At 61.8% G+C, this 12,753-nt stretch overlaps 1 protein-coding gene across 1 annotated transcript in view; it reads right to left on the bottom strand.

Annotated features, from left to right (window-relative positions):
• Positions 1-9,721, bottom strand: part of LOC123016603 — a 23,652-nt gene extending 13,931 nt beyond the window's left edge. Inside the window, exons 1-8 of the mRNA XM_044417118.1 lie at positions 9,578-9,721; positions 7,032-7,116; positions 5,064-5,129; positions 4,828-4,863; positions 4,559-4,683; positions 3,688-3,930; positions 3,023-3,188; positions 153-386 (exon numbers count right to left, since the gene is read on the bottom strand). Of these exons, the coding sequence (XP_044273053.1) occupies positions 153-386; positions 3,023-3,188; positions 3,688-3,930; positions 4,559-4,683; positions 4,828-4,863; positions 5,064-5,129; positions 7,032-7,116; positions 9,578-9,706 (1,084 nt within the window). The 5' untranslated portion in view covers positions 9,707-9,721. The remainder of the gene's footprint in view (positions 1-152; positions 387-3,022; positions 3,189-3,687; positions 3,931-4,558; positions 4,684-4,827; positions 4,864-5,063; positions 5,130-7,031; positions 7,117-9,577) is intronic.
• Between the last annotated feature and the right edge of the window lie 3,032 nt (positions 9,722-12,753).

Consider the following 12,753-nt stretch of genomic DNA (forward strand, 5'->3'; position numbering starts at 1 on the left):
GTGCCCGTCGGCTGCCTGGCCGGAGCGGAGGCAGCGGTTGTGCAAGACGCGGCCCTCGGCGCGCCTCCGCCCGCCCACCGTGGAGCGCAGCCAAGAGCCCGCGGGCGGCCCGGGCCGCGTCCGCGCCGCGTGGGGCGGCCTCCCGCGCGCACGTGCTCGAGCGCGCCCGCGCCCGAGACTTTGCTCCTGGCCCGCGCCGTCGCCCTTCCGCAGGCCCGGGGGGCCGGCCGTCTGGAAGCGGCGCGTGCGGACCTGACGCCCATCATCCCCCGCCAGCGCGGCCCCTCGCGGCTGCGGCCCCGTGGGGCGCGGAAGGTTCGCCATCGCTGGCTTGGACCCGCCACTCCTCGCCCAGCCTTCCTCGCAGGGGTGTCGTGAGGGCTGAGCTGGGGCGAGGGACACGCAGAGGCCCTACGCTCTGGGGAGGCGAGCGTGGCCCCTAAGTGACACACCGGCAGAAAGCCATTCTGGTGCCCCACCTTCCCCAACTTTGTGCCCCGGAGGCGTTGCACTTCACGTCCCATCAGCTGCAGCTCGCAACATCCGGAGGACCGCAGCTGCCCCCCCCCCCCGGTCCGCTGGGCAATTCCCATGAAACTAAGCCGGGAATTGGGTGATTCAATCTGTTTCGGGAAACCTTGGCCTGAAACTCTGAGAAGCCGCAGACATGGGCAGTGCCAGCCAAGTTTTGAGTCCAAAATGCCTGGAAGCCCCCCAGTTGCACCAGCGCAGGAGGACTTTGCTGTGGAGGCGCGATCGTCCTCCACCAAGCGGTCCTTCGGGGGGGGGGGGGGGGGGCTCCAACTGCACCTATACATCCGGGGCAATCGCAAGACCCTCCTCTCGGTGTCTGTGCTGCCCAGGCTGCGACCCAGACCCTGAGAACCGTGGTGGGGTATCCCAACCTCCACCAACCTGGGCCCCTCAGATAGGTTGGACTACAGCACCCATCATCCCCAGCCAGTGGCATGGGGCAGATGGGAAAGCTGCAAGGCTGGCTGTGGAAGACGCAACGGGCCCTTTGTGTTCTCCTTGTTCCCCTTTTGCCTTTGGAGCACAAGACTAGAACAGCCGGAGCGAAAGCCCTGCCGCTTCCCTCTAGACCGTGCGGGGGGGGGGGCTGTGGAAATTCCCCATCGCTCAGCGCAGCGTATTCTTTCCTCTTTTTGGCATCAAAGACGTTCCTCTCAGCTGGGGAGGGAATGAGGGTTGTCATAAAAGAGACTCTGTGCCTTTCTCCTGCACATTTTTTTTAAAATACTTTCCTTCATGCCAGGCCCCCCAAAATGCCAAACACCTTCCTCCTCCGAGCACGGCCGCATTTCCCTGCCGTTCTTTCTGCAGGGTCCTCCAGTCCTTGGTGGGGACAAGAACGGCCCCCCTCCAACAAAGTGTCACGCAAGTTTGCTGTGTCCACACAGGCGTCACTGCTGTATCGGGCTGCACCCCTGTTGCCACTGGGACAGTCCCCGGGAACGCCAAACGGGATTCAACCTGAGCCGAAAGCGCTCAACCCTGTGCATTTGGATGCGAGCACAGCAAAAGTCCCCGGTTGCGTAACACAAATCCCAACGTAGCTGGAAAAAAATGGAATGGAGGGGGGGTCTGCTACTGCTACTGACTCACGCCCCCGTCCCCCCCAGCTCTCCCAAGAGCATGAGCAGGGATGTCGGTACAACCAGTCCCGACGGCCTGGCTGGTCGGGAATTCAGGGAGTCACTGCCTCGTGTGACGGGGACTTGGCCAGATCACGCTCCACTCGGGATCGAGAGCGTTGCTTTCCCAGCCTGGCCCCTAAGCAAGGTGCCCAAAATTGCACGGAATCACGGCTCGGCTCAGGATCGAAGGTGCTCGCCCAGCCTGGGAGCGGAGCGTCTTGAGCACAGTCGGGCCGCAGGGCTTCCCTGCTCAGCAGGCTTCATCCTGCGCTGGAGTCCTGCAGCACGAGGGGGGAACGCTCATTTCCTCCACGGTCCTGCACTGCATGGAGTTCTGCTTTGGGAAAGGAGAGGAAGCATACCTTGGAAATGCCCTCTCTCTCCCCCTCTCTCACGCGCACACACCCCTTTTCCAGGATCATGCCCTTTTTGCAGATTAAATTGCCCTTTTTTGCGGGGGGGGGGCGGCAATTTGGGAACCTGGTGAAGGCAGAAATTGGGCTCAAGGCAAAGGGCAAGCTAAGCCAAACACCCCTTTCCCTTTAGGTTAGCTTTCCTCAGCCTGATGCCCTCCGGACAGGGTGGGGTGCAGCCCCCCTCGTCCTGCACCAGCCACAGGTTCTTGCTGAGATGTGGGAAATTGGGTTGCCTGCCCTTAGCTGACAATCATGGCTTGCTAATAAGAACCCATGGTTTGTTTTGGGGGGGGGGTTTAACTGCAGGAGGTTCGCCTTGGTTTCTCTCTTCAGCTGGGGCCAGACAACCAACCACCTGTTAACCCACACTGCAGGGCTACAGGTTGGGTAAACTTTCCCTGAAACTTGGCTTCTTGCTGAGATGCAGGTTACCATGCTGTCTGAACCTGCCATGCCCACAACCCATAATGTTTTAATCATGGTTTGTTGTTGGGTTGTGAACTGCGGATTGTTTACCACGATTTGTTATCTTGGCTGGGTTCAACCACAGTCCACAGTTCAACAGCAACCCGACCTCAACACCCGAGTGTGGGCTGTCGTGTTGTGCGAGCCGATGCACTCACAGATACAGGAAATAAAGATGCACACATTGTTTTTAACAAGACTTTTCTGTTAAGATGCCTCCATTCAATCCCAGCCTCTTCTGTACAAACAGGTCCAGTAACACCGTCACCATTTCCATTCTTCCCTTTCCAAGGCTGTCCGTGGCCGGTAGGAAAAAAATCCGGAGGCTGGACTCCCCCACAGGAATTCTTCCATGGACAGCCCCACCGCTTTGCACAGCCAATGGGAAGCTTCTGCGCATCCCATTGGCCCCTGGTGGCTTGCAGAAGGCGGGACTCCTCGTGGCAGACGGCCTCCTCTTCCTCTGCATTTTGTCACCCTCACCTGGCCATGAGCAGAACTGCAGCCTCCAGGCGCAGGCGAGCCGGGATCGGGCGCTCTGTGCTGCCCCCAGCTGGAGCAGGGGGGCAGCCGCACCCGCAGAGTTGCACAAGGCTTGGAAGCGTCCCGCAGCATCCGGCTCCCCACGCGAGAAAGCAGAGTAGGGGTACTACAGTGGAGCAGGGGAGTTCAGGGTGCAAACCGGCGGCAGCAAAAGCAGTGCTGGGAAGAAAACACAGTCCAGGAAGGAAACGCGGCCGAATCCACTCCTTTCGGCACAACTGACGCAGTTCCTTTCGTGCTTTTGCACTGTTTTGGTTGGTAGCTGAGGTTCGGGGTCCAACAGTTCACAGCAGGGCTCGACGGGAGAGCGCTCCGAGGATCGCCACGGGGGCAGCGGCTCCCCCTGCCTTCCCCTCTCCCGCTTCCGTCAACACAGAAGCGGACAAAGAGTCCCATGTGGGGCCGAAAGCAGGAAACGGGAGATCAGGCGGGGAGAGGAACCAGCGGACAGACGCCGGCCGGAGCAGTGGGGAAGGGCCCTCCGCAGCGGCTCCCAGTCCCCTGCCCTGCCCTGCCCTGCCCTGGGCCTCGTCCCCCAGACCAGCCCCACGAAAGCCCAGGCCGCCCTGCCCCTCTGCGGCCCCAGCCCTGCTCGCTCAGTGCACCTGGAAGAGGCCGAAGTAGGTGTGGTAGGGGTCAGCCTTCAGCCGCACCTTGGGGATGGTGCGCAGCCGGATGGAGCCTTCGGGCCGCAGCAGCACCAGGCCGGACACCTGGCACACCCGCAGCTCGGGCACCTGCGGGCCGGAGCTGGTGGGAAGGAACTCCTCCAGGCAGCGCAGGGCCAGCTGGCCGTCCAGCAGCACGTCCAGCTTCATGTAGACAATTTTGCCCTCGTTGAAATGGACCTGCACCGGGGGGGGCACAGGGCGGGGAGGGTGAGCGGCGTTCCTCAGCGGGTGGCGGCCGGCCGCCGAGGAGGACGCGGGGGCTGCTGGACTACGGCTCCCAGCATCCCCGGTCAGCTAGCCTCCCCAGCTGGCCCACTCCGGCACACCCGGGGCGCCCAGTTGGGGAACGCTGGGTGAGCCGCACCGCAGGCAGGACGGAGCCGTTAATTCCTCTCGATGGTGCCATCTATTTCTGCTTTTGTCGCAAAACTGCCCTGGTTTTCGGGGACAGCGTCTGGGCGCTTTCACACATGCAGATGTTTCCCCTCTTCTAAACAGATGTGAACACAAGTGGGGACAATGCCCTGATGTGGCAGGGGGCAGCAGCGGACGGATCGCCACGCTTCCCGGGTGCGACTGGGACCGCCAAGCACAGGGAACCCCCGGCCATCCCCACGGAGGCACCCCGACTCCGGGCCCTGCCACACACGCCGGCTCCCCTCCCACTCTGGCGTGTGTGGGGACGCCCCTTCAGAAGCACCCACCGACTGGCCTCCTCTCCCCCCCCCCGCCGGGGTCCCTCGTCCTTGTTACCCACAAGCCGCCCCCCTCGGAGAAGTCTCTGGGTCACACCTGCCCCACTCACCTGGCAGTACAGGTAATACAGCCCCCTCTTGGCCACGGTGAACTCCCCACGGCTGCTGTCGTAACGAAGGGGATTCGTCGTGTTCAGCTTGGCTTCCGCCCACCCGCGGATGGTCCCGTTGGCGTCTGTGGTGCGGGAGGGTGGGGGGGTTGGGATGCGAAGAGCGGGGAGGGGGGCACCCCTGGGCGGCCTCAGTGGCCTCCTGCTTGCTCCCAGCAGGTGGGCCTCCCCTGCTCACCCCCCCCCCGCACCTGCCTATGAAGTGTTACCTGCCTGGATCCCTGCCCGGGATTCGGTGGAGTGCACTGGAAGAAAGAAGAAGGTCAGGCGGGGTTCTCGGGTGGCCTGGGGGACAGGAAGAGGGGTGTGGGGTCCCCCGTGGAGGCGGGGCCTCGCAGCCATGCCAACGTCTAGGGGGGCCCCTTTTTCTCTGCACATGAGGGTCAGGGACAGCCCCGGAGGCCAGGCCTGTCGGGGGCCCACGGGCTCGCTGCACGTCGCTCACCTTCGTAATGCGCCGCCGAGACGGAGCCGGGTTGGCGAGGCCGGGAACGCTTCCCTTTCCTGGCTGCTGGAGGAAGGGGAGAGGTGGGCCGGGTGAAAGGGCCAGAGACGCCGCCGCGACCGGCTCCCCCGGAGACCCTCTCTGAGCAGCGGGAGTGCTCTGCCAGGCCACCTTGCGGGGCAAGACACCTTGAACACAGGCGCTTGCCTGCAGATCGCCTGGAACGGCTTGGGATCCTGTGCGGGGGATGCGGATGGCCAGCAGAACCACCCCTGGTTTTGCATCCACACAGACACACTCAACCCCGAGAAAGGAACGCTTGTGAATCTTACCCTGCATTTCTAAGGAGATAAAGAGCACCCCTGCTAACACAGAGGGACGCAAACAGAGCGCGAGCGAGGGAGAGAATAGGCGTCCTTGACCCCTGGGCGGGCAGGAAGGGCGCAGGGTGCCCACGGGCGGTGTGCCAGGCCTGGGTGGGCAGCCTGAGCCCCCACCCACTCAGTCCGGAGCCGGTCTCCCCTCCCCAAGGCCCAGTACTTCTCTCTGCACCAGCCACGCTGGGAAGGGCGAGATTCCAGACCCTGCCCACGGTTCGGGGGGTGCTGGAGGTCCGTCTCCGGTGCAGTCTGCCAGGCGGGGCTAATTTCTGGGGGTCTCCCCCTCTGTGGACTAGGAGTCCACCTACCTGCAGGGTTGTTTTGCCTATTGCCGAATGGTCGGAAATACTCGTGCAGATCCAAGTTTAATAAATAAAAAATAAACAATCTCTCTCAGGGGAAACGTCCGGCATTCTCTCGCGTGGCTAACGCAGGGTAGGAGGCGCCGCCTCTTGAGCCCCAGCCACCCCAACACGGTCCGTGGCCGGAGAGCCAGTTCTGGCCCGGGAGCCCATCGCTCCGGCATTCGCCCTGCCACAGGCATGTGCCACAGCAGCGGGCCAGTGGGTCCCACACGAGCCCTGAAATGGGACCGTGAGCCCGTTGGTGGGCGACGCTCTTGCACGCCAGGGCTGGCCTGCTTCGGGGTGGCAACGGGGCCGCCCTCTCCAGGGAGTTCTGGCCCCGTGGGCTGCAGCGCAGGATGGAGTGGGGTGGAAGGATGTGCTCCGCAGCCCCGGACCGTGCCCACTGCCTCCTGGTGGCACCCCAGGTCAAAGCGCTCGGGTGGCAATTCAGGCACGCCAGTCCATATGAAATGGGACTCCGCGGGTGCCAACCAGGATGGGCAGATGAGCACTTGTTGGGCAGACGTCCGGTTTCCAGGCTCCACCAATTTACAGATCCTGATCTATCTTGCGCCCAGCACACATGACACCAGTATTCATTCTCCCTCTTCCCTCCCCTTTCCTCTTTCCTCTTATGTTGTGTCTTCTTCACCGGCAAACCTCTGAATGGGGCTGATTAAGCCACTTGGGCTGAGGAGTGGGCCAAAAGGTCTTGAAACAGATGAAATGAAGAAAGGACAACTCTGGACACCCAGATGCCCTGCAGGACAGCGGCAAGTCCCACACCCCCGTGCCCAACCGGGGGCCGCCTTCGCAGGGCTTGTTCTCTCTCCAAGCCAGGTGCTCCCTGCTTCCTTTTAATGTGCTTTCAATACGACTTTTAAAGAAGGGCTCATCTGTGTTTTCATTTCCGGCGAACGGAAGAGGAGGGTAAAATATCAAACCCATCGCTCTCTTCCGATCGCCTGTGATGATAACGAACAGAGCAAAGTGTGTCCATCACGCGCCAGTCCCTCCCATGCGCTTGCCACGCGGTGTCCCCAACTGGGTGCCCTCCAGGTGTGCTGGGCTATCAGCAATCCCATCACCCCCAGCTACGCTGAAGCGCTAGGATGGGGGAAACGGTGCACTGCACACACAGGTTCAAACATCCCACGAGGCCTCTGCAGAAGTGCGCAGCTACCTGGGCGCGCAGCCCCCCAACACACCTGGCCGACCGGAGGATGGAGGGGTTGACTCACCTTGCCTTCGCTGCCGCAGCGCCCCCTGCTGGCTAAAATGGTGCACGAGCTTCCCCTGGCTGTTCCAACCCGTGGTGATCACCACCTGGAGGGAAAAGGAGGCAGGCGTGACCCAGGGACCCCAGGTTTTGACAATTTACCCTTCTGTCGCAAGGCACGGGAAATGGGCAACGCTTCACTGACACGCAACGTGACTCGTTCTACACATGGTAAAAGCTAGGCCTGTGCAAAATGTACCGCTGAGCCAATGTGGGAAGCCCTAAACCCTCGGGACTGGGATGCCTGCGGAGGGTCTTTCCTACCAGTCTGCCCAGCACTAAGATCCATCACACGGGACACCCCTGATGGCCAGGCTGGTGTCCACCTGGAGAAGCGCCTTCGAGCCTGGGAGCTTTGAGGACCGAGGGAACAAGAGGCCCGTCAACACGGTTGTCAAGGCTCTGACCAGCACGGATACGTACCTGCACCTGCACCTGAAAGCGGACTGCTCTGTGGTCAAAAGGACGAGATTAAATTGCGGCTCGCTGGTCTGTCTGTGATGCGTCTAAGACACCAAACGGTGTTGCACAAAGCGTGTTCTGCTTCCTTCACCAGCGCAAAGCTGGCCTGTTCTTTACTGCCTGCGGTACCTTTGAGGTATGTCGCATTATCTGGTTGAAGGGGGCTGCATCGGGGGTTCCCGCCCACAAATTAAATCTTGGACCCCAGAATATCAGCTGGGAATTCCGAATCTAGAGAGCCAGTGTGGCATAGTGGTGAAGAGCACAGGACTGGGACTCAGGGGATCCGGGTTCGAGTCCCCGCTCAGCCATGGAGCCCACTGGGTGACTTCGGGCCAGTCACAGACGCTCAGCCCAGCCTACCTCACAGGGTCGTTGTTGTGGGGATGAGATGGAGGAGGAGAATGATGTAAGCTGCCTTGAGCCCTTTGTAGGAAAAAGGCAGGATATAAATCGAAAAATAAATAAATAAATAATAAAATCTGTTGCGGAGCAAGCTAAGCTCTCTCCACACGGATGCACGTTTCTCTCTCAGGCAAAGGAAAAAGCTGGCAGGTTGGGCAGGGATGGTTCTCCTGTTGGAATTTTATTCATCCCTCATCCAACCACCCAAAAAAAGTGTGTGTGCGTGCGTGCGTGTGTGTGTGTGTGTGTGTGTATGCGCGCTTTGGGGTCATTTTACTATCACAAACCATTTCCCAAATGTTGTAAAATGCTCCACCGTGTTAATGAGTCTTCGGTGTAACAATAAAGGCATTCTAAAGTAGAAATATTCGCTTGGATGGCCAATGCAAAATTTCAGGCACAAGTTGATTATTACTGAAAGCAAATGCTTTTGGGGCATTGGGGTGTTTTTTTTTTAACCCCCAGTAAGAACTCTGTCTGTGCTGCAGAAAATGTTTTCCCAATGAAACCGAGTGGGTGGGGACAACCTGTCTGCTTCCCCAAACCAGATTTCTTTGGAAAAACCCACAGGGGAGTTTTATACCACCACATGATGCTTGTGTTTGGGGCATGAAGACACCCCACTCTTGATGGCCAAGTTAATTATTACTATTCCACTGTATTTATAATGTGCCTTTTCTTTCTTGCAAGAAATTCAAGGCAGCTTACATGGGTTCACTTTCTTTTCACAACAGCCCTGTGAGGTGGGCTCAGCTCAGAGAAAGGGACTGGCCCAAGACAACCACTGCGTGTCATGGCAGTGTGGGGACTTGGACCCAGATTCCTGGGTCCCAGACCAGTACCAGAACCACCACACCACGCTGGCTCTCAGGCCCCGATGGAGAGATGTATGCTTCCCAGGATCATCCAGCGAGCTCCGGGTGGCTCACTGGGGATTTTAAACTGGGTCTCCTCAGCCTTGGTCTGACTCTCCCTCAGACCTGAGCCCCAGAGCAGCCCCCAGGCCTCCCTGAAGGCTGAACCCTTTTCCCCACGCCGTGCTCCTCGGGCAGGTCTTTCCCCATGTTAAACGTTTGTGACACCTCTCCAGCTGCGGCTGCCACAGCAGCTGGAAGCCGAAGGAAGCTGGGGTGCCGGCCCCCCCACTCGCCTCCGCGCCTGCACACCGCTCACTGTGGCCCCTGAACCGATGCTGCAAGGGAGTGAGGGCCCGGTCTCTGCGGCCAGAAGAGCTGGCGAGGGCCCCTGGCCTGGGTGCTCCTCCCCAAGCCAGCGGGCCTCGGCGACGCGCTGGCCCCTGTACACCCCAGTGGGCCCGGGGGAGAGAACGGCGGTGGGAAGAAAGAAGATCGGGGCCCAGGGAAAGGAGCCGCTCCTCCCTGCAGCCCTGGGGACGCTGGCTTCACCCACTGCCAGCGCGCAGCCCCGGCCGCTTGCCCAAAGGAAAAGCAGCCCTCAGCAGGCCGAGTGGACACCCTGCCTCACGCGAGCCGCGCAACAGCAGAGCAGAGGCGAGGCCCAGAAACAGACTCTCGCTGTTCCCATGCGCGCAAGACTCCGGGGGGGCCCACGCGTCTTCCCGTTGTGCAGGCGGGAGATCGGCTGGATCGGAGCCCAAAGTCCCATGGGAGAGCCACCTACCGGGTCCAGCTCCTCCTCGGCTCCGTCATCTGACAGCAACTCCTGAGAACGAGAGAGGAGAGAGGCGCACGGATGAGACCCCAGCTGCGCGAGCAGTCCTTGCCCGCAGCGCCACTGCCCTGTGAGCATGGCCACCTAATCGCAGTGCCCAGCCGAGGCGCCTTCCACCCAGAGGCAGCCCGTCTCGGGACCGAGCAGCACAAAACAAGACATCCCGGAAGAATAAGCCACAAGCACGGATGTTGCCGCCTCAGGCAACCGAGACAGAGGCGCTGTCACCCTGGGCCGAGCTGCCGACTCTCGCTCTCTTCAAACGAGGGCAAAACCATCTCTGCCTACATTTCCTGGGGTTCAAGTCACCCTTTCAAAACAACAGGAAAAAAACCCTGCACATTCAATTCGGGGATTACAGAGAAAGTGCCGCAGGCAAATTTACTGCGTTGTACCTGGGGGAGCAGAGGGTGTTGGGAAGCCTTCAAAAATGCAGGGCTTGAAATATGCTTGGGGGTTTCAGCGGAGAGCCGGTTGCTAAGCAAGCACAGCAAACAACACTCGTGGCATCCCAGCTGCTGGAGCCTTTGAAAAAGTCCGAAAAGTGGATCCATCGCTGCGCGGCCCAGTGGTGTCACCGGGACAAGAAGCCGTGCGGTGGGCCACAAAAGGGGAAACCGGTATTCTCGGCGTGGGGACAGACTGGAAGCTAGGTCAGCTTTTGTCTGCCACATGAAACAGGCGCACGCACACTGGCGAATGGTGAACGAAAAGCACAACAGAAAAAGCCGTTTCCCGCAGCCCTGGCGCCTTCTCGCCACCGAACCCGAATCGCGCACCAAGAGCGTGCTCAGCTGGGAGGCACCCTGGGCCGTCAACGTGATGCTCTCTGAGAATTTCATGGGGTCAAGAGGGCAAGCACCTTCCCCCCTGAGTTTTAGTGAAGATCCTTGTGCCTCCATATGGATCGGTGATTGGGGTAAAGAAAACCGTGCTCAGCAGCTTCTCTCCTTGAAGCCGCCATGGGGAGCCCCACACTGGGGAACGAGTGTGGGGAAACGAGCACCTCGGCACCCTCGCGACGCCACTTCTGTCCTCCGCTGGACTCCCAGAGTGCAAACTGGACTTGGTGCCATTAAGGGAAAGAGCTCGCCAAAGTAGGCTGGGGAAGTGTGAAGGACCCTCCACCAGGGCCCCGAGGGGAGGCTGGCCCCCCGATGTTCCGTTCAGGGCTCGCGCGGCACGCCCTCCGAGGCTCTCGCTCTTTTCCGCACATCTGCCAAAGGGAAAACCGTGCACGGCGCACATGCTGGGGACCCCCCCCCCACGCACTCACAGCTCTGCAGCCCACTGGGGCACACGCAACAGCTGCGGACGTCAGCTCCGCTTTCATTGCCAGGGAAAAGTTCGGAAGGTCGCTGCGGAGAAGCGGCCAGGCCCGGCAGGACCACCAGCCTCCGAGGCCAGGGACAGCTGCGGGGAGTGTGGGTCTGCGGGTGGGAGAAACGCCTGAGCGCCGCCCCGCTTCACCTCCACGCTGCGAGCAACAGCCTGCTCGCCTGGGGGGCGCGGCTCCACAAACGGAGCGCAGACGGGCGGCGCAGAACCAGCGTCCCAACAGGCCGCCCACCCGGAGGAATGCGCAGGCCGTGCCCCCAGCCCCCGGAGGGCCGGCTGGCTGTCGGCGTCGGCTCTCCTGGCAGGATCGCTCTCCCAGGCCCCGGCCAACCGTTGCCTCACTTGGGTGGCCTGGGCCAGGCGCTCCGTTTTCCCCACCTGAGAGGTGGGGCGGGGTGGGGTGGGGTGAGGGAAGCTCTCTGGGGATCCACCCTCCCGCCCAGCAGCTGGGCTGACCTCCGGGCCCCCGGTCAGGACGCAGGCTTGCCACGACCTCCCGAACCAGGCCGCTGCTCAGCAGCTGGCCAAACAACCGAGTTTCTCAACACTGGTCTTGGCTCGTGCGGTGGAGGACGAACCGGTCGGGTCAAAAGCCAGCAGAGCTGACGGAGCGTGATGGGGACTGTAGTCCAACCGATCTATAGGAGAGAGCAGGAGGCCCTGCATCTAAGTGATGACGTGCATTTGGATAAAGAGCGCAGTGTTTTCAAGGGAGAGCCGCTATTTTTAGTTCTGTGTTTCTTGGGAAGGCAGAAACCCAGCAAGCAAAGCTTCCTGCAGAGCCAAGGCTGCACCTGCTGAGTTACCGCCTGCTGAGCAGTTGTTAAAGGCACAGGAAAAACGGCCCACTCAGAGAATGTTTGAGCAAAGGCTCTGACCGTAAGCACTGCCTACCAGGCCGAGCCTCTGCCAGGGCCGGTCGCACACGCCACAGGCCGCCGTGTCTGCCCGGCGTGCACTGGTTCTCGTCCGGCATCAACAGAGAGTGGCGCCTGGGCACACGTAGCTCTTGCACCCCCCGTGAGACCCCCGTGAGTCCGCTGTGCAAAGCGGCGCAGGGTACCTCTGCCTGGGGAGGCGGCTGCCACCCCAGGCGCTCCTCTCCCAGAACAGGTGCTAATTCGGCCCTGCAGGGCTCCCAGGACGGGGCTGTTCCCGCCAGCCGACCCTTCCTTATGACCCTTCCCACACATTTTCTGTCTGCTCATGGGAACACCTGTTGCGCCCGGCCAAGCCGGCCGGAGCCCGGCCTTCCCCAACGCGGCGCTCTCCTGGTGGCCTGGGGTGCAACGCCGACCACCCCGGGAGCACCGAGCCGCCCTCAGCCCACCCACCGTCCGCAGGGATCCAAAGGGTTCTCCTCGGCCTCCGGCGTGTTTACACTCGGCGGCCGGATAACGGGCTGTTTATGAAAAGTGGGGGGGCGCTTTTTTGGCCGCTGGCCCCGAGCGCCGTCGCGCCGAACCGTGCGGGCGCAGCGGCCCCCTTGCGCTCCCTCGCCAGGACGGACCCACCTGCGGCGGCGCAAGTTCGGCGGCGGGATCCGCGTCGCCGCGCAGTTCGGCGACACGCGCAGGAAGGGCCCCCCGGCCCGCGCCCCCCGCGCTCCCCGCGCCCCTCACCTGCGGCATCGCGGCGGCGGCGGCGTCCTGCTGGAGGGCGCGGGCGCCCGACCGGGGCCAGGCGGCCAGCAGCAGGCTGAGCGACGCCAGCAGCAGCGCCGAGCCGGAGGCCAGCGCCAGCGCCAGCAGCACCAGCCGGGCGGGCGGCTCCCGGGCCCGGCGGCG

The sequence above is a fragment of the Varanus komodoensis genome, unplaced genomic scaffold (assembly GCF_004798865.1).
Source record: "Varanus komodoensis strain SLA01 unplaced genomic scaffold, ASM479886v1 scaffold87, whole genome shotgun sequence".
Taxonomy (NCBI): Eukaryota; Metazoa; Chordata; class Lepidosauria; order Squamata; family Varanidae; genus Varanus; species Varanus komodoensis.